At 41.5% G+C, this 18,951-nt stretch overlaps 1 protein-coding gene across 1 annotated transcript in view; it reads right to left on the bottom strand.

Moving 5' to 3' along the window:
• GULP1 (GULP PTB domain containing engulfment adaptor 1) overlaps nt 1-602 on the bottom strand; it is a 108,459-nt gene extending 107,857 nt beyond the window's left edge. The window contains exon 1 of the mRNA XM_086615870.1: nt 473-602. Coding sequence (XP_086471996.1) covers nt 473-602 — 130 coding nt within the window. The remainder of the gene's footprint in view (nt 1-472) is intronic.
• Nucleotides 603-18,951: the final 18,349 nt, after the last annotated feature.

The following is an 18,951-nucleotide window of genomic DNA, read 5'->3' as shown; positions in this document are numbered from 1 at the left end:
TTTATATAATTATTTGTTATAAGTGGTTATTATTACATACTAAAACACGCAGACCCAAACCATGACCCACCAAATTTAGTTATCACCCTATGAGATGTTTTGTAGTTTTGACCTAATCACATTAAAGTATAGCTACTTAAAAACCAACCTAGACAGTAGCTTCTGATTCTTTTAGGAACTTTGCTAATGCACTTTAACTACTCACCATCTGGGTGGCTAAAAACTGCTCCACAGAAATACAGCCCTTCAAACACACGTAGCTCTGACATAACTATCATTAATTACGTGAAAAGTTTTACATTTGATTTAACGTGCTCTTGGAGCTGTTGTGCTCCTCGCTGCCTTCTGTCCCCAAACACTTACGCTGCCCTTCTTCTGCACCAACATGAGCACTCCTGCATAGCCAGCTCTGGCAGGGAACTGGACAGCGGGTGGGAAAAAAAAAAACAACTGTGTTGAAGTCTTCTCTTACCATTTGCTAACAAAAAGTAAGGGCTGACAATAAGCACTAGAAAGTGGATGAAGAGCAGGTCCATCTCTGCCAGCTTATCCGCTGGCTTGTACTGTGGTCCTGAACTGGAAACCACAGCGTTAACGTACATCGGAAATCTTTCAGTAAATAATGATCTTTTCTTGGGTGAAGTGATAGTCACGCTTCAGTCCGCAGAGCGGCTGCGCCAAAAGAGTCAGGAAAGGCACGAATCCAATTCATTTATCCTCAATCTGCCGCCTCTGTACAGCATTCTGAGGCACCAGCTCAGCTTGACAAAACCATTTAGATGCTAACATCGAGACAAATCCTCTGTATCCTATACAAATTGTTTTAAGTAACTAAACATGGCTCAGCACCAAACTTACAAGGACTGAAAAACATTAGTAAATTGAAAAGTCAAGAGTTCATTAGCTTGCTCTAACTGCATGAAGACATTTTTATTATGCTCATTTATTTGAATAGGCCATTAAAATACCAGTCCAAATACGGAGTTGGGGCAAACAAATATTATGGCAACTTTGATGAAACAAAGCTTTCTCAATGAAATGTTAAACAGCAATTCTGCATGAACTTTTAAATCTTCCTTGAGATTTTAACATCACATGCCTATTGAAAAAAAGAACACAAGGGACATTCCATGTCCCACTGGCCCCTCCTGCAGCTTTCTAAAGAGTACTTAACATAAACATTAATTTATGGTATTACACTCCTGGACTTCAAGTATCTCAAATTTCACTTCAGGGTATTAGGCCAACTGCTTTTTAAATTATGTGTAAAACAGCTGAATCATGACCCTCCACTGGAAAAATCTGCGTTATAGATCATGTCCTTAGGGAGTCAAATGCTGTAATGACAACTTACCACTGAGCTAATCAAGAATCAAAAAACAAAGTTAAAATTAACTAAAGCAGAGGTACTGGAAAAAATAAAAGTCAATAGTGTTATTCAGCTGAACCAGGTCATGCATGCTACAACCTCCTACCGTTTCCTACTGCAGTGCAAATAAATTCTAACCCTCTGGAAAATAACATAGGGAAGTTGAAACATTTCTTTTAACTTCACTACAGTGAAATTAGAACATGTTCACCATTCTGGAGTTTTTAAATCCCATCACTGGTCGACATCTGATTTTAGAAATGTCAATTATTAATCCTTGCCCTAAAGATTTCTGTGTGCAAGTCTATGCATTTTCCATTGTAATTTCTGCTGTCACTTTGCAATGCTACATTCTTCATTTACTCATTAAGTGATGGATACTAAAACTACATACACCTTTAAAAGTCCAAGGATTCAACGTTCTTAAAATAAAAGATTTTGCACATAAAACTGGCTTTGTCTATAAATTCCAGAATTCCAAATACTACATAAGCCTGCTGCAAATCAGCAAAAGAATTTTTATCTAAGCATCTTAAATAAATCTGCTTCAAGTCTGTATCTACAAAATCATTCTGTATTTTGGACTGGTAATAAGTCCTATCAACAACATTTTTTTGCCAATGGGTCTGGCTTTACCCCACCCTGTGAAGGAAAGACCCATTAGGTAGTCTCTTTCAAGTGCAGAGATAAAAGGAGAATCTGGTATATACATGGGAGGGATTTTGAGTTGCTTTTGTCAGAAAGAAAGAATCTGTCTCCTCCCATTTATTTCCAGGCTACAAGATCCTTTTGCAACTGGCACACTTTGATTGTTTAAAAAAATTATTACTTCTCTTCCTCCTTCCCCTCCTTTTTTTTTTTTCAGGCTCAGCTCCCATCTGACCCATGAGAAAGATCCTTCAATACGATTGCCTAAGTAGTGAACGAGTCTAAGGCAGAAAGCTAAGGACTTGTATACCTATTGTTTTATTTTCAGAAGTCAAAACCAACAGCCTTTCATCCCAATCATCCAGGAAACGAGAACCATAGGACCTGTCTGAGACAGAACTGGGAAGTAACAGCGTGAAGTCATTAACACACACGCACTGATTTCCTGAAAACCAGAAGTAACTGAAGTCATCCTTGGTTATCCTACAGACAGTCATAGCAATAATTCCAAATACAAGGAAGGTTTACTTGAAACATAGTATTTGTATAGAAACTATGTTGGAGACATCAGGATACAAAAAGGAGGTCAGAAGGGAACTGCATACTAATGATCTGGGTTTGAAAAGTAATGAAATCATGCAAGTACCTTGAAGAGGCTATAGTATCATAGCAATAGCCACCTTGGTGCCAGATTAAAGATAACCTTTGGGAAAGCCAGTAGAATCAACAGTTTGACTCAACCTAATCTGACTTTAGCTCTATGCTTTCTCAGAGGTACTTCAATGGATGTTGGGATATATAATCGAATGAAGCGATATGCACTTGCTCTAAAGCACACTGCTGCAACTGAAATAAGCAAGCCAACCGAAAGTTTTTGTTAAACACTAGACTACTGAACAAATGCTTTGCTTATCCTCATCTCAAAACAATAAAAAGTTGCTACATGGTTTTAGCGTCCCTTCCTTTCACTGAGCTGAAGAAAACATTTGGTTTTCCAGAAGCTCCTAGTTCCTTACCACACTTAGAAAACATTTCCATTATTTTACATTTTTGATATGTATATCAAAACCACTACCATAAATAATCTCTTATCCTTCACATTGTAAGTCCCTAAATTTTGCCTTTTTTTTCCAATCAATGGAAACTCACAGCTGCTGCCTTTCCTTTATCCAGACAAGCCTGCCTTTCTCTCTACACTAAAGAGAACAGGAGCAAGGAGATTGCAGCTTCAGTGGACTGTAGCAGTGTTTTCAATCTGAGCACTGAGTTATCAGTCGTGGAGAAGGGAGGAACATAAAGAAAAAAAAAAAAACACAAAAAGGAGGACAAGCCAATTCGTAATAGTCACACCAAGATGCGTTATTCTCTCACTCAACCACAGGGTTACTGAAATAAACTGTGAGAGCTTTGGGTCGGTCCTGCCGACAGTCAGTAGCTGACTTCATGTCAAGGGTACCATTTAATAAGGGAAATGGACATGAGCACCTCTCTTAACTCCTAAGTCTATAAACTTAGCCTTTTGGCTTTGTTACAAATACTTTAAATGGAAAAGAAACAAAAAATCTAAATTGAATCATTCATTCCAATCTTGAAAAAAACCCTCTCCTCAGCCAAGAAAAGTTCAAATATTTGCATAAACCTTTTCTGTAAAGCCATTCATAGCAGTAACCAAAACAGCTTACCCTTCTGCATTCTAATTTCTTGCCAAGGTACAGAGCAGACACCAATTCACGTGTGGAACAGATCACTCATTTGTCAAAATTTTTGAACCTTTGATACTGCTGCTTTATAGTTTCTCATGCACTAGAATAAAAAGAAACAATGACAGATATTAGTTGTGAACTAGTGTATTATCAAAGCATAGAAATCGTTTTCTCATTTTAAAAAAATTGGTGTGAACAGCTTAATGAAAATATATTTCACACAATCCTTTTAATAGAATTCTGCTGGAAAAGTCTAAATCAGACTATAATGCTGGGAGCAATAGAATTGTATTTTCAAATAAGAATTCTGATTCAAGAGTTTTCCCGTAACTTCCTTATCCACAACTGCCCTACACCGACAAAACAACCGTTGTAACACACAGAACAGTAGGTTGACCATTTATTAATTTAATTCAACTAAATATGAGATGCATAATACATGCACCATTTGAACAAAATCCCATTCCGTTAAGGAAAAACTGATTGGTAATCGCATAATAAATAAAATAATAATAAATAAACAAACCCTGCACTCCCACAGATGCTAAGAAATGTGTCTGCAGAAATGGTATTATCTTGTTTCAACATAAGAAAGTTCAATTCACTGTCCCACAGAACCAGGAGCCAAAGAAGTCTGCTCCTGCTTTGTTTCTGATTTTACCAGAGAGCAGAATGGGACATGGTCCCTCCTAAGTAACCGCCCTGGCCTTCACTCCTTGATCATGTTCTCCATTATAAGACATGTACAGAAGATTTTAATATAGAATCATAGAATGGTTAGAGTTGGAAGGGACCTCAAAGATCATCTAGTTCCAACCACCTGCCATGGGCAGGGAAACCCTCCACTACACCAGGTTGTCCAAAGCCTCATCCAACCTGGCCTTGAACACTTCCAGGGATGGGGCATCCACAACTTCTCTGAGCAACCTGTTCCACTGCTTCACCACCCTCTGAGTGAAAAATTTCTTCCTTATATCTAATCTAAATCTGCCCTCTTTCAGTTTAAAGCCATTGCCCCTTGTCCTATCACTACACACCCTTGTCAAAAGTCCCTCTCCAGCTTTCCTGTAGGCCCCCTTTAAGTACTGGAAGGCTGCAATACGATCACCCCGGAGCCTTCTCTTCTCCAGGCTGAACAGCCCCAACTCTCTCAGCCTGTCTTCATAGCAGAGGTGTCCCAGCCCTCAGATCATCTTTGTGGCCCTCCTCTGGACCCACTCCAGCAGCTCCATGTCCTTCTTGTGTTGGACATTACAGAGCTGAACACAGTATTCCAGGTGGGGTCTTGTCCTGGTTTTAGCTGGGACAGAGTTAGCTCTTCTTTTTAGCAGCTAGAAGAGCTCTGTGTTTTGGTTTTACTCAGGGGCTTGCTCTGTGACAAGAACGTTGATAGCAAGCTGAAGTTTGTAGTTGGCCAAGGACTTTTCAGTGTGCCGGAGTGCAGAAGCATGACGGGATAAGGGGGGAGCATAGCCGGGACAAAGGGGACACGATTCCCCTTGTGATTTGTGGTGGAATTTAAGATTGAGGGCCAAACTGGCCAATTAGTATTCCATATCATGCAGCATCATGCCCAGTATAAAAGTGAGGGTCAGACGGAAAGAAGGGCTTTTGCGCTTTGGCTCTTTTGTCGCTTCTGCTCTTTTGCGCTTGCTGCGCTTTTGCTCTATTGTCTTTTTTTTCTCTCTTCCAGTACTCCCACTCTCGGAGTACTATCTCTCTCTCCCCCTCTCTATTTCAGGGCCTCGCGTTCGTCCGGGATTGCAGCTTCGGGACGAGACAGGCTGCAGATAAGAGGGGGTGGTGAGCATCTACACTGTGTATTAAATCATCTGTATTAAATTGTTCTTATCTCAACCCACGGGTTTCCTGTTTATCCTTTAATTCTCTCCCTCATTCCTGGGGGTGGGGAGGGTGAGCGACCAGCTGTGCGGGTTCGGTTGTTGGAGCGGCTTAACCCACGACAGGTCTCATGAGAGCAGAGTAGAGAAGCAGAATCACTTCCCTCGACCTGCTGGCCATACTTCTTTTGATACAGCCCAGGATACGGTTGGCTTTCTGGGCTGCCAACGCACAGTGCCAGCTCATTGTGAGCTTCTCTTCAACCAACAACCCCAAGTCCTTTTCCTCCGGGCTGCTCTTAATCCATTCTCCACCCAGCCTGTACTTGTGCTTGGGATTGCCCCGACCCATGTGCAGGACCTTGCACTTGGCCTTCTTGATCTTCATGAGGTTCTCACAGGCCCACCTCTCCAGCCTGTCAAGGTCCCTCTGGATGGCATCCCTTCCCTCCAGCATGTCCACAACACCACACAACTTGGTGTCATCTGCAAACTTGCTGAAGGTGCACTCGATCCCACTGTCCATGTCTCCAACAAAGATGTTAAATAGCACTGGTCCCAGTACTGACGCCTGAGGAACACCACTCATCACAGGCCTCCACGTGGACATTGAACTGTTGACCACAACTCTTTGAGTGCAACCATCCAGCCAATTCCTTATCCACCAAGTGGTCCATCCATCAAAACCACGACTTTCCAGTTCAGAAACAAGGATGTCGTGTGGGACAGTATCAAATGCTTTGGATAGGTCCAGGTAGACAGTGTCAGTTGCTCTTCCCCTATCCATCAATGCTGTAACCTCATCATAGAAGGCCACCAAATTAGTCAGGCAGGATTTGCCCTTAGTGAAGCCATGTTGGCTGTCACCAATCACCTACTTATTTTCTATGTGCCTTAGCATAGTCGCCAGGAGGATCGGAACCATGATCTTGCCAGGCACAGAGGTGAGACTGACTGGCCTGTAATTCCCTGGGTCTTCTTTTTTTCCCTTTTTAAAAATGGGGGCTATGTTTCCCCTTTTCCAGTCATTGGGAACTTCACCAGATTGCCACGACTTCTGAAATATGATGGATAGTGGCTTAGCAACTTCCTCTGTCAGTTCTCTCAGGACCCATGGATGCATCTCGTCTGGTCCCATGGACTTGTCCACCTTCAGGTTCTTAAGATGGTCTCGAACCTCATCTTCTCCTACAGTGGGCGGTACTACATTCTCACGGTTCCTGCCTTTGCCTTCTGTGGCTTGGGCTGTGCTGCTGGAACTCTTGCCAGTGAAGACTGAGGCAAAGAAGTCATTGAGAACCTCAGCCTTCTCCATATCCTGGGTAGCCAGGTCCCCTGTTTCCTTCTGGAGAGGGCCTACATTTTCCCTAGATCTCTTTTTATCACTGATGTATCTATAGAATTTTTTCTTGTTGCCCTTGATGTCCCTGGCCAGATTTAACTCTACCAGGGCTTTAGTTTTCCTAACCTGATCTCTGGTTGCTTGGACAATCACTCTGTATTCTTCCCAAGCCACCTGTCCTTGCTTCCACCCTCTATAGGCCTTCCTTTTGTGTCCGAGTTGGTCCAGGAGTTCCTTGTTCATCCATGCAGGCCTCCTGGTGTTCCTACCAGACTTTCTCTTTGTTGGGATGCACAGCTCCTGAGCTTGGAGGAGGTGATCCTTAAATATTAACCAGTTTTCTTGTGCCTCTCTTCCCTTCAGGGCTTCATCCCATTGTATTCTAGCAAGGAGATCCCTGAAGAGGCCAAAGTCTGCTCTCCTGAAATCCACGGCAGTGAGCCTGCTGTGCAACCTCCTTGCTTCCCCAAGTATCTTGAATTCCACCATTTCATGATCACTGCAGCCAAGGCTGTCCTTGAGCGTCAGGTTACCCACCAGCCCTTCCTTGTTGGTGAGAACAAGGTCCAGCGTAGCACCTCTCCTCGTTGGTTCCTCTACCACTTGGAGAAGGAAGTTATCATCCATGCATTCCAGGAACCTTCTGGATTGCCTATGCCCTGCTGTGTTGTCCTTCCAACAGATATCAGGGTGGTTGAAGTCCCCCATGAGCACCAGGGCTCGGGAACGTGAGGCAGCTCCTATCTTTCTGTAGAGGGCCTCATCCACCCGGTCCTCCTGGTCGGGTGCTCTGTAGCAGACCACTACTACTACGTCCCCTGTCCCTCCTCTCCCTTTAATCCTAACCCATAAGCTCTCAGTTGGGACCTCATCCGTCCCCAGGTGCAGCTCCATGCACTCTAGTTGGTCTTGGACAAAGAGGGCAACCCCTCCTCCTCTTCTCCCCTGCCTATCCTTCCTAAAGAGCCTGTACCCTTCTATTCTGACACTCCAGTCATAGGATTCATCCCACCACGTCTCCGTGATGCCAATAAGATCATATCCCAACAGGCGCGCGCACACTTCTAACTCCTCTTGCTTATTCCCCATGCTGCGCGCATTGGCATAAAGGCATTTAAGTTGGGCTCCAAATGAATCTGACTTCCTGGCTGGAGCGGCTGGAATTCCTTTGTTCTGTTCTTCAGGTACTTCCAGAATATCTTTATCATTCTTGATATTACCCCCCTCCCCCTTCAAATCTAGTTTAAAGCCCTGTCAACGAGCCCCGCTAGTTGTTGCGCCAAGACCCTCGCTCCTGTCTGAGAAAGACAAGTCCTATCTGGTGTCAGTAGGTTTGGTGCCATGTGGCCCATCCCATTATCAAAAAAGCCAAAGTTGTGGCGATGACACCAGCCACGGAGCCACTTATTAATTGATTGAATACACTTGCTTCTTCCAGTGTCATTGCTCTCAACTGGAAGGATGGACGAAAAGATTACCTGTGCCCCAGATCCTCTTACCACCTCTCCCAGGGTCCTGAAATCCCTCTTGATTGACCGTGGACTCCTTGTTTCAGTTTCATCTCCACCCACATGGAAGAGCAGTAAAGGGTAGTAGTCTGTGGACTGTATCAGGCTAGGAAGTTTCCTAGGAAAGTCTTTAACCTAGGCTCCAGGGAGGCAGCAGACTTCCCTCAGAGCAGGGTCAGCCCAGCATATGGGACCTTCCGTCCCCTTCAGATGGGAGTTACCTATAAGTATTACCCTTCTTTTCTTCCCTATGGAGGCGGTCTTGATACAACAGATAGTCCTCTCTGACCCTGGTGACACCTCCAATGCAGATGGTTCCTCAGCTACACCATCCATCAATGGGCCTTCCACCTCCAGAGCCTCATACCTGTTGTGCAGGGGCACCTGGGGAGCTGAGGTAGGCAACTGGCAGGTATCAAGATATCAAGAACTAAAATTCTGCTCCATCAGCAAGGGAATATTACTTCCCTGATCCATGAAACGAATAAATGACCTTACATCTTCTATACACTCCTTTCATTGGTCTATCTTTTGCTGCCTTAGTGTAAAAAACCTCATCTTTATGAAGAATATGAATTCATGCTATTTCTTTTCCTTCATTTCTTGTTTCTCTACTTCATTCCTTTTTCCCCCGACAAGGTTGTGGGGTTTTTTTTTCTTCACTTTAAGGAAAAAAAAAATAAACGCTCATCATATTATGCAATCTTTCCCCACCTTGTATCATTTCATCTATTAATTGTCACAGTTTTATTCATCACTTCTCAACTGAGTTTCACCTAAATCAATCCAATTCATTACGTTTTCCCTTTTTCTGAAGTCATTAGTCAAGGTGGCAAGTGAAACTAGGTGACATCAATGCTTCAAGCATCTTATTTGACAACTCCCTCTGATTTGATTTATCATTACTTTTTTATAATTTTTTTTTTTACAGTCAGCTGTTATCAAGAACCACAAACCTCTTGCATTCAAGGATTTTAAAATCCTTTTTCAGTTACAAATTGGAGAAGCACAAACGTCAAAGGCTTTTCAGCTACGGCACACAGCCCACAAAAATTGCAGTGTGATACTTAATCCACCACGTTAAATAAATAGGTGATACAATCAAAAAAAACACCAATTCTTTCATAATATAGCTCAACAGGATAGCATCATCCATTTTCACTGGTGACCTTTTCTCAACTTACCCTTTCTTGAAAGGCCTTGTTAACACCTACTAGGGCTGAGAAGGGTTTAGTATGGTCTGCTACTCCATACTACCAGCCTCAGCTACATAGATGTATTTCAACACCGCAGAAGAACAAGGAACCTATTCAAAGGTACTCATGAGAAGTTTACGTCAGCTATTACCCTGCTATTAGCTCTCTGCAGCCTGTTGGAGATGACACACCAAACCACGAGATACATCTAAATTGTTCTAGGCTGCATAAAGTCTGTCTGGATTCTTTGCTTCCAAAGAAGCAACGCACCTCACGCTTGTTGCCATTACCTGAGGTACTGAAGGTACTAAAGGTATCTCCTAGGGAAATTTAAAAGAAAAATGTGTAGTAGCAAATAAGAGATGTATTCTTCAAGGTGGAAATGTAAATTAAGGCACAAAAGTGAAAATAAGTCAAAGGAAGTTCCTGATTATGCTGAACTTCTAGGGGTTTCAGTCTTTTCAATGATTCAGCTCATTGCCAACAAGGATGGCAACCTTCACCTCCACAAAGACTCTTGGAAGCTTTATTTGGGTTCATGTGCTCTCAATCATTTCTCGACAGCTTTCTTGCTAGTTCTCTCCCTTGTACTTTTATTCAAAACAAAGTTATTTGGGTTTTGGTTTGGTTTGCCTTTTCAATCCTACTTGTCTATTTGTTTTCATATACTCTGTTTTCTTTAGCCAGTTTCTCCTTATTTCATTCAAGTCAAATTTTAGTAACTAGCTCAGAATGTGTTGCATTGGGAATAGATTTATTAGGGTCACTCAGCTGAAGGGCTGTTATTTTCAAGACTACTAAAACATTTTGTTATGCTTAAAATGATGATTTATAAATATTCCATTCTTTATCAAACACAGAATTCTTACCACCAGATCACCCTTATATCTTCATAGAAACATAAGAAGAAACAGCAATAAAACAGATGACAAACTTGATGCTGAGTGATTGTCTTAACTATCTTTTTTTTATTTTTGTCATCTCTAAGACTTTATACCATCACACACGCACTTGATACTTATGAAAGTGAAATTCTGAAGTTTCCACGGTGGTCTCAATTAAATAAGAAAATTAAGCTCATATTAAACTTTAACCTCTGAGTGTCTCTACTGAAAGCTAGCCACATGATCAAATATTACTCAAATCCAGATCTAGTGTCTTACCTAAAGATTATTTTAGGCAAAGGCACTTTTTGTTAATTTTATTTTCCTAGTCAAGAAGCGAAATAGGGTTGGAGGCAAAAAGGCTTCAGGACCTTGCACCAGGTGTTTACTTAGTTCCTAGTAGCATAAATAGAATGAAATCAGACCTGTCAAACAAAACATTATCTTTGAATACTAATATTCCAAATAATCTCATCTAGCAAGTTGTTGATAGTCTCAGTTATCTATGTACTTCAAAACAATTACCAGTGGTCCAGCAAGTTCATTAACTAAATCCTTTAGTACTCAGTAGGGTATGTCCTTCAGACATGCTGATTTGTACTGTTTGTGTATACCACACATTCATTGCTGTGTTTTATCAAGAAGTTAGTAGAAAAACTACACGACTTTCTCCCTTCTTTTTCCTATAAACCTCTAGCTAAGAAATAATTGATTAAGTCCTCCTAAAAGCAACCCTTGGCAAAAGAAAAACTTCAAAAAGAAAATCTGAAAATTAATCTTGTTTGCTAGTTTGCCTCTCTTTCTATAATTAGCAAGAATGCATTCTGCCTTACATGCTCTTCCTGCAATTTGGTAAGCTGAATCCAAAAAGTGTGACTAATGATATAGTATACTAGTAGAATAAAAGCTGAGCGCTAATACATCAGAAACATTTTCTAAAAGGCTGCATACTGCACCTCAACGTTATAATTTCACTGCTTTGTTATTCTGCCAAACAAAAATGTGTGTCGATTTTAGTAATTACACAATACATCATGCTCACCTACTTCACTTGCTTCTATCATGCCTTTATAGGAATACCAAGATAATAAATGCTGAAGGTCATTTGTGTAAGAGAGTATGTTCTGGAGTTACAACGCAGAAAGATTTTTTTTTCCCTTGATCTAATGTGAAATGTATCCTGTACCATTTCATCATCATGACAGTACTGAACTCAATACTCAAATGCTATACCCTCACGCTAATGCTCTATTTCTTCAATTTTTCTTCAAAAAAAAAACCCACAAAAGGTAAAGTAGTAGTACTGTCAACTTTTGCACGAACATATTTTTGTTTCTACTCCAAATCTGTACTATTTAAGAGTTTGATATTCCAGACAGAAGATAAAACTATTAACCTATTCCACATGTAATGACTTTGTGGCTATACTTGAGCCTGTACAGCTGAGCACCTCCTACCTACCGAAGACAACAGAAGCTCTAAATCCTCAGACACACCTCTGCAAACTCAAGTTTTAAAGACAGCATTCACTCTAACATTTTCTTGTCTACTGACATTGGATCCAATCCAGAAAACAAGTCTGAAACACATATTTAAGTGGTGTTCACACCTATATTGACACCTCATGAGATTCAAACCCTGCTTAATAAAATAAAAAGTTTAAACACCTTTACCTCCCTCTCCATGCTTTTTCTTGTAACTATACGGTAACAGCATTCCAACAGGGAGAAAAGGTCATAGGACACTCTGGAAGGCAACACTCATTAAAGCAGGGTTCAAGGTTGGATCAGAAGGAGCAATGGAACTGGGAATCACTGACTCAATGGCTCTACCCTTTTTTGCAGTTCTCTCTACAGTACCTGAGGCCATTGACATAGCTGCCTTCTAACAAATTGTTACTCAGAAACTCATTCATATTGCACTTTTCACAGTCACTGTAACCAGTATTTCAAGTAGTACATTTATAGAGCAGCTCTCAGTAAAAGGACTTGGATGCGCAGCAGAAACTTAAGGCAATTCACTTGCTATATTCCAGGCACAGCCATTTCAGAAACCATGCAGAGAGGTTCTTAAACTGGCATTATCAGAGAAAGACATGGAAGTCCCTTTGTTGTACTCTGTTCTTGTACAGAAGCCAACAATTTGTCTCAGAGTACAACAGTGGTTCTTCAGCATGAAGTAGCTAGTAAAACAGTATTTATAACATTGAGTAGCACTGCCTCTTGTCATTTACACTTTCTGATTATCGTAATAACAATAAAAATATGTTTAACTGCACTATATATAAAAATTAAAAAGAATTTTTTCACTTGCCAAATATAAAGATTTGGCAATCATACACAGATCAGTACTACCCACATCATATAACAACACATGGGAACAGAAGCACATATTAAGAAATAGCTATCAGAACACATTCCAATTTACAAAAGTCCCAGTACACAGTGTAAGTTCTTCCTAAATATTCCACTTTCACTCTACCTTGAAGAAAGGGAAGATGTCTCTCTATCATTATAGCTTAATGGAACCTATGTCCATTTTAGAAGATAACAAATTGCATTTAGTCAAGGCTATAAAAATCCATGCAAGGTATAGTATGCTTGACATAATCTCAGAGCGAAGTGTTCCAAACCATTTAAACTTCACTCTTTGAAGAATAACCACTCTTGTCCTAGTGGACACATACAGCACATCTGGTGCAAATACACTTTATCTTGATTATACTATTTTTTAAAAAAATTCCAAATCTTAAATCCACAGGAAATGAAACAGTCTCCACAGTCTCCAATAGTCGCAACTAAACTCCCCTTTCCAACTTTGGTTACACCCATCCCTGTCAACCTATCTTTTTCAGTTCATAGATGCATCCCCCATTGCAGTCTTACATAATTTCAATGTGATTAATAATCTCTTCCTTTTGCAAAATATTTTACATTCTTCTCCTTTTGCAGAGTCATGAAAATAATTTTTATAGATATTCTGGTCTGGCAGATGTAAAGAAGAACATGCTATTCCACAGATAGTATTAAAAGTCTTCTATATCTCAGCACCTTGGTATCCATGTACCTCATATTACAACTGGCTTTATTTAACCATAAACTAATGCTGACAATATAGAGTATTTTTAAATCTTGGATCTCTAGTGTAATGTGGTATGGTCTTGAACAAAACATAATGCTAACATGTAAAGGTCTAAAGTAAATTCTCAAGTGGGTGCTAAAAGAAAGAGAAAGCAAAGCCGAAGTACTCAAAAGACTTAAAGCCACCTTGCAGTATAAACGTTACAGTAGTGCCATAAAATCATGAGCTACAGTAGATTAAGGAACAAAGTAGCTAGAACATGGATTAGGTAACAGATACTGTATTCAAATTGAAAAGATACCTCTTGACAAGTCTTATGGTTGCCTAAAGAACCTGTTTCCTATACAGTCTTTAAAAAAGGTTCGGAGGGGAGCTTTCAAAACTCTGATGTGGTAATAAGAGTTTTAAAGGAAATAAAAACAATTAGTACAAAAATCAAAAATCCACTAAGCCAAGTTCTTCTCTTAAGGTTAATTTAGGGAGTAGGCTGTTAGGGTGTTTCTCAGGAGAGAGGAGCTCTGAGTTTTTACAGTTCAAAATCACACTGTCCTCTAACATAAGGAAAAGACTAGGAAAAAAATATAAATAATTAAGTAAATTCCAAGATTAGACAAAGTCATTTCTCACACTTTAAATAAGAATGTATTTGCAAAGATAAAAGTAAAGATTAAGGCATTCTCAAGCAGGGAAGAAACATCAAAGTAGAATATCGCTTAATTCCTCTGTATGTGAGAAATTTATCTCAGGGATATTTGAAAGATCTCCAAGACTAGAGAAATGAGGAACACATACAGCCCTGTCACAGGATGTAACAACTATTTTAATTTATTCCATTTTAATTTATGTGCAAATAAGTTATGACTACCTCTGACCAGAGCAAGGAAAATCTCCTTACAATTGCAGATAAGTGCCAAAATCTGACCCCACCCCAAAAGAACCGAAGGCAAACTGAAGAAATGCAATCTAAAATCCCACTTACCCTACAAGTTTCTTGATAGGCAGCAGGTCCAATTACGGGAACATGTGAATAGTTTTAACACGATAATATGGGATGCTTAAAATCGATTCAGAGCACAACATCTTTCAGACATACGTTTTCATTTGTCTCACCAGGTATTCAGGCGGAGCGTCACCACCAAGAGATCACAGCTGTGGGACTCAGTGGAGATCGTTCCTTCATTGCTACGGATACTGGGAAGGAGCGCGGAGCATTTTAGCCAGCTAGCAGAAGTCACTGGCTCATCTGAATTACTCTGCGCAGCACAAGACAAGCCAGCTGTGACTCACCGATGAGCCTTCACTGCCATGAGGAGGGCAGATCCAACCACCAGAACCAATGAACAAAGTCAATGAACTCATTCTATTTTCAGAAAATGCATTTCATATTTGTTTTTTCTTGATAATGTCATGAATTTTATTTTCTGCTTGTTCCATTGTTCTTCTGGCTACAAATCGATAAAGAAGAAAACACGGCAATTTACATGCCACAGAAGTGCTGGGTAACAGAAAATTTTCATAAAAGCACAAAAGAAGAATGAAGGATAAAAATCAAGACAGGCCAGTGATTTGAGAGTCAAGATACAGCTCTAGGTTTATTTCTTATCTGACCATTTAATGTCAGATAAGAAGAGGAACCAATGAGGAGAGGTGCTACGCTGGACCTTGTTCTCACCAACAAGGAAGGGCTGGTGGGGAACCTTACGCTCAAGGACAGCCTTGGCTGCAGTGATCATAAAATGGTAGAATTCAAGATACTTAGAGAAGCAAGGAGGGTGCATAGCAGGCTCACTACCCTGGCTTTCAGGAGAACATGCTTTGGCCTCTTCAGGGATCTCCTTGCTAGAGTACAATGGGACGAGGCCCTGGAGGGAAGAGAGGCACAAGAAAGCTGGTTAATATTCAAGGATCACCTCCTCCAAGCTCAGGAGCTGTGCATCCCAACAAAGAGAAAGTCTGGTAGGAACACCAGGAGGCCTGCATGGATGAACAAGGAACTCCTAGACCAACTCGGTCACAAAAAGAAGGCCTATAGGAGGTGGAAGCAAGGACAGGCAGCCTGGGAAGAATACAGAGCGATTATCCGAGCAACCAGAGATCAGGTTAGGAAAGCTAAAGCCCTGATAGAGTTAGATCTGGCCAGGGACATCAAGGGTAACAAGAAAAACTTCTATAGATATGTCATTGATAAAAAGAGATCTAGGGAAGATGTAGGCCCTCTCCGGAAGGAAATGGGGGACCTGGCTACCCAGGATATGGAGAAGGCTAAAGTTCTCAATGACTTCTTTGCCTCAGTCTTCACTGGCAAGAGCTCCAGCAGCACAGCCCACGCCACAGAAGGCAAAGGCAGAGACTGGGACAATGAAGAACCGCCCACTGTAGGAGAAGATGAGGTTCGAGACCATCTAAAGAACCTGAAGGAGGACAAGTCCATGGGACCAGACGAGATGCATCCGCGGGTCCTGAGGGAACTGGCAGATGAAGTTGCTAAGCCACTATCCATCATATTTCAGAAGTCGTGGCAATCTGGTGAAGTTCCCAATGACTGGAAAAGGGGAAACATAGCCCCCATCTTTAAAAAGGGGAAAAAAGAAGACCCAGGGAACTACAGGCCAGTCGGTCTCACCTCTGTGCCCGGCAAGATCATGGAGCAGATCCTCCTGGTGACTATACTAAGGCACATAGAAAATAAGGAGGTGATTGGTGACAGCCAGCATGGCTTCACTAAGGGCAAATCCTGCCTAACTAATTTGGTGGCTTTCTATGATGAGGTTACAGCATTGATGGATAGGGGAAGAGCAACTGACACTGTCTACCTAGACTTATCCAAAGCATTTGATACTGTCCCACACGACATCCTTGTCTCTAAACTGGAAAGACATGGTTGTGATGGATGGACCACTCGGTGGATAAGGAATTGGATGGATGGTTGCACTCAAAGAGTTGTGGTCAACTGTTCAATGTCCACGTGGAGGCCTGTGACGAGTGGTGTTCCTCAGGCGTCAGTACTGGGAACAGTGCTATTTAACATCTTTGTTGGAGACATGGACAGTGGGATCGAGTGCACCCTCAGCAAGTTTGCAGATGACACCAAGTTGTGTGGTGTTGTGGACACGCTGGAGGGAAGGGATGCCATCCAGAGGGACCTTGACAGGCTGGAGAGATCGGCCTGTGTGAACCTCATGAAGTTCATCAAGGCCAAGTGCAAGGTCCTGCACGTGGGTCAGGGCAATCCCAAGCACAAGTACAGGCTGGGTGGAGAATGGATTGAGAGTAGCCCTGAGGAAAAGGACTTGGGAGTGCTGGTGGATGAGAAGCTCAACATGAGCTGGTAATGTGCACTGGCAGCCCAGAAAGCCAACAGTATCCTGGGCTGTATCAAAAGAAGAGTGGCCAGCAGGTCGAGGGAAGTGATTCTGCCCCTCTACTCTGCTCTTGTGAGACCCCACCTGGAATACTGTGTTCAGCTCTGGAGTCCCCAACACAAAAAGGACATGGAGCTACTGGAACGAGTCCAGAGGAAGGCCAAGAAGATGATTCATGGGCTGGAGCACCTCTGCTACGAAGACAGGCTGAGAGAGTTGGGGCTGTTCAGCCTGGAGAAGAGAAGGCTCCAGGGTGATCTCATTGCAGCTTTCCAGTACCTAAAGGGGGCCTACAGGAAAGCTGGAGATGCCTTTTTCACAAGGGCGTGTAGTGATAGGGCAAGGGGCAATGGATTTAAACTGAAAGAGGGGCGATTTAGATTGGATATAAGGAAGAAATTTTTTACATCGAGGGTGGTGAGGCACTGGAACAGGTTGCCCAGAGAAGTTGTGGATGCCCCATCCCTGGAAGTGTTCAAGGCCAGGTTAGATAAGGCTTTGGGCAACCTGGTGTAGTGGAGGATTTCTCTGCCCATGGCAGGGAGGTTGGAACTAGATGATCTTTGAGGTCTCTTCCAACCCTAACCATTCTATGATTCTATGATTCTAATGTCACCTAACTGTGCCTCGACTGCTGACCTGGAGAACACAGACTGTCTGAGCACACCAAGCTGAATGAGTAAGCAAAACACTCCCGGAAAAATCAGAAAGAGACTCATAGGAGTTTTCAGCTGTTGATAGCCAGTATTTATTTCGGAGGGCAAATTAAGCAAGGGAAGCTGACAGAAGTTTAATTATGTTTCGCTGTATGACAAGTACCATGTGTGAATACAAATCTTTTACTACTACTATGCTTCATTTATTAATTTTAACTTTCTCCAAAATATTTATAAAAAACTGAACTAAAACTGTTATCAAACAAGAACCCCATACAGTTCTACAGTCAAAACTAATGCACAGCTCCTGGCCTTCCAATGGACAATGCCAGCTGGGAGCTCCTTATCTAAGAAACAATCACACAAGTTTTTCCTCGATAACCAGTCTTTACATGCATATAACCCCCTTATCCTTATATAAGCTATTTGCAGATATACATACATATGAGAGAGTTGTTTACAAACATAAATACAAAAGCTTGTTATGATACACTTTAATGTGTATTATAAAACAAGAAAAATTCACTGACCGACTGATATTTATGTTCTGCTAGAAAAGAACAGGATGATAAATCTTTAAATGTCTACGGTGTCAATAAAAAAATCCAAACCAAAATATTTAACTGACAGAATATTTTAATTTATGTAGAGATTTTAAAAAAGCTTTTCTGATCTGTACCCACATGCTAGCTCCAAAACACCTACAAGATTAAATAATTTCAATCAGATCACAACATTCTCACGAGCTCCAAAGAACGGTGATAAATCAGCACGCTAGTTAGCTATTAAAAAAATATAAATGCATAAGGCAGTGAATTACTTTTCCTTATGTCTTTGAGGAATGAATAGGAGTATGTATGCATGCAAGCATATATACTTGTGCGTGTGTATACACAGAGAGAGAGCACCACTATACAATTTCTCTGCATTTTATACTTCAGGCACTGATCTTAGCAGTCCTGTTCCCAAGAGAGCCTCACAAGCAGGCAAGCAATCTTTCCTTCAGCTGTTTTCCTCCTTTCCCCTTTAAATTCCAGTGGGGATGAGACAGGGAGAGCAACGCAAGGCTCAGAAGCTGCACTGCTGCTATAGCCTGGCAAACGACAAGTATTGCTTGCGTTACCCAGAAATACTGTCCACCCACCACAGAATTAAGAGGCAGAGGAAATCAGCCCAGAACATATCATACCATGTCCACCATGAAACACCAGTGATGCCTTGAGGACATACTGCAAGTGTATCTCTCTGACTAGGTAAATCTGTGTAAAGACAGGAAAGTAACATTATCACTATAAAATCACGAGTCACGCATTTAAGAAGAGCTGTTAAATATTTCATGGGAAGCCTCGTGAAACATTGCT

This window comes from Tauraco erythrolophus, chromosome 8 (genome assembly GCF_009769465.1).
Source record: "Tauraco erythrolophus isolate bTauEry1 chromosome 8, bTauEry1.pri, whole genome shotgun sequence".
NCBI classification, from domain to species: Eukaryota; Metazoa; Chordata; class Aves; order Musophagiformes; family Musophagidae; genus Tauraco; species Tauraco erythrolophus.
The sequence above is the reverse complement of the archived record's forward strand: the minus strand, read 5'-3'. Positions and strand labels throughout refer to the sequence as shown.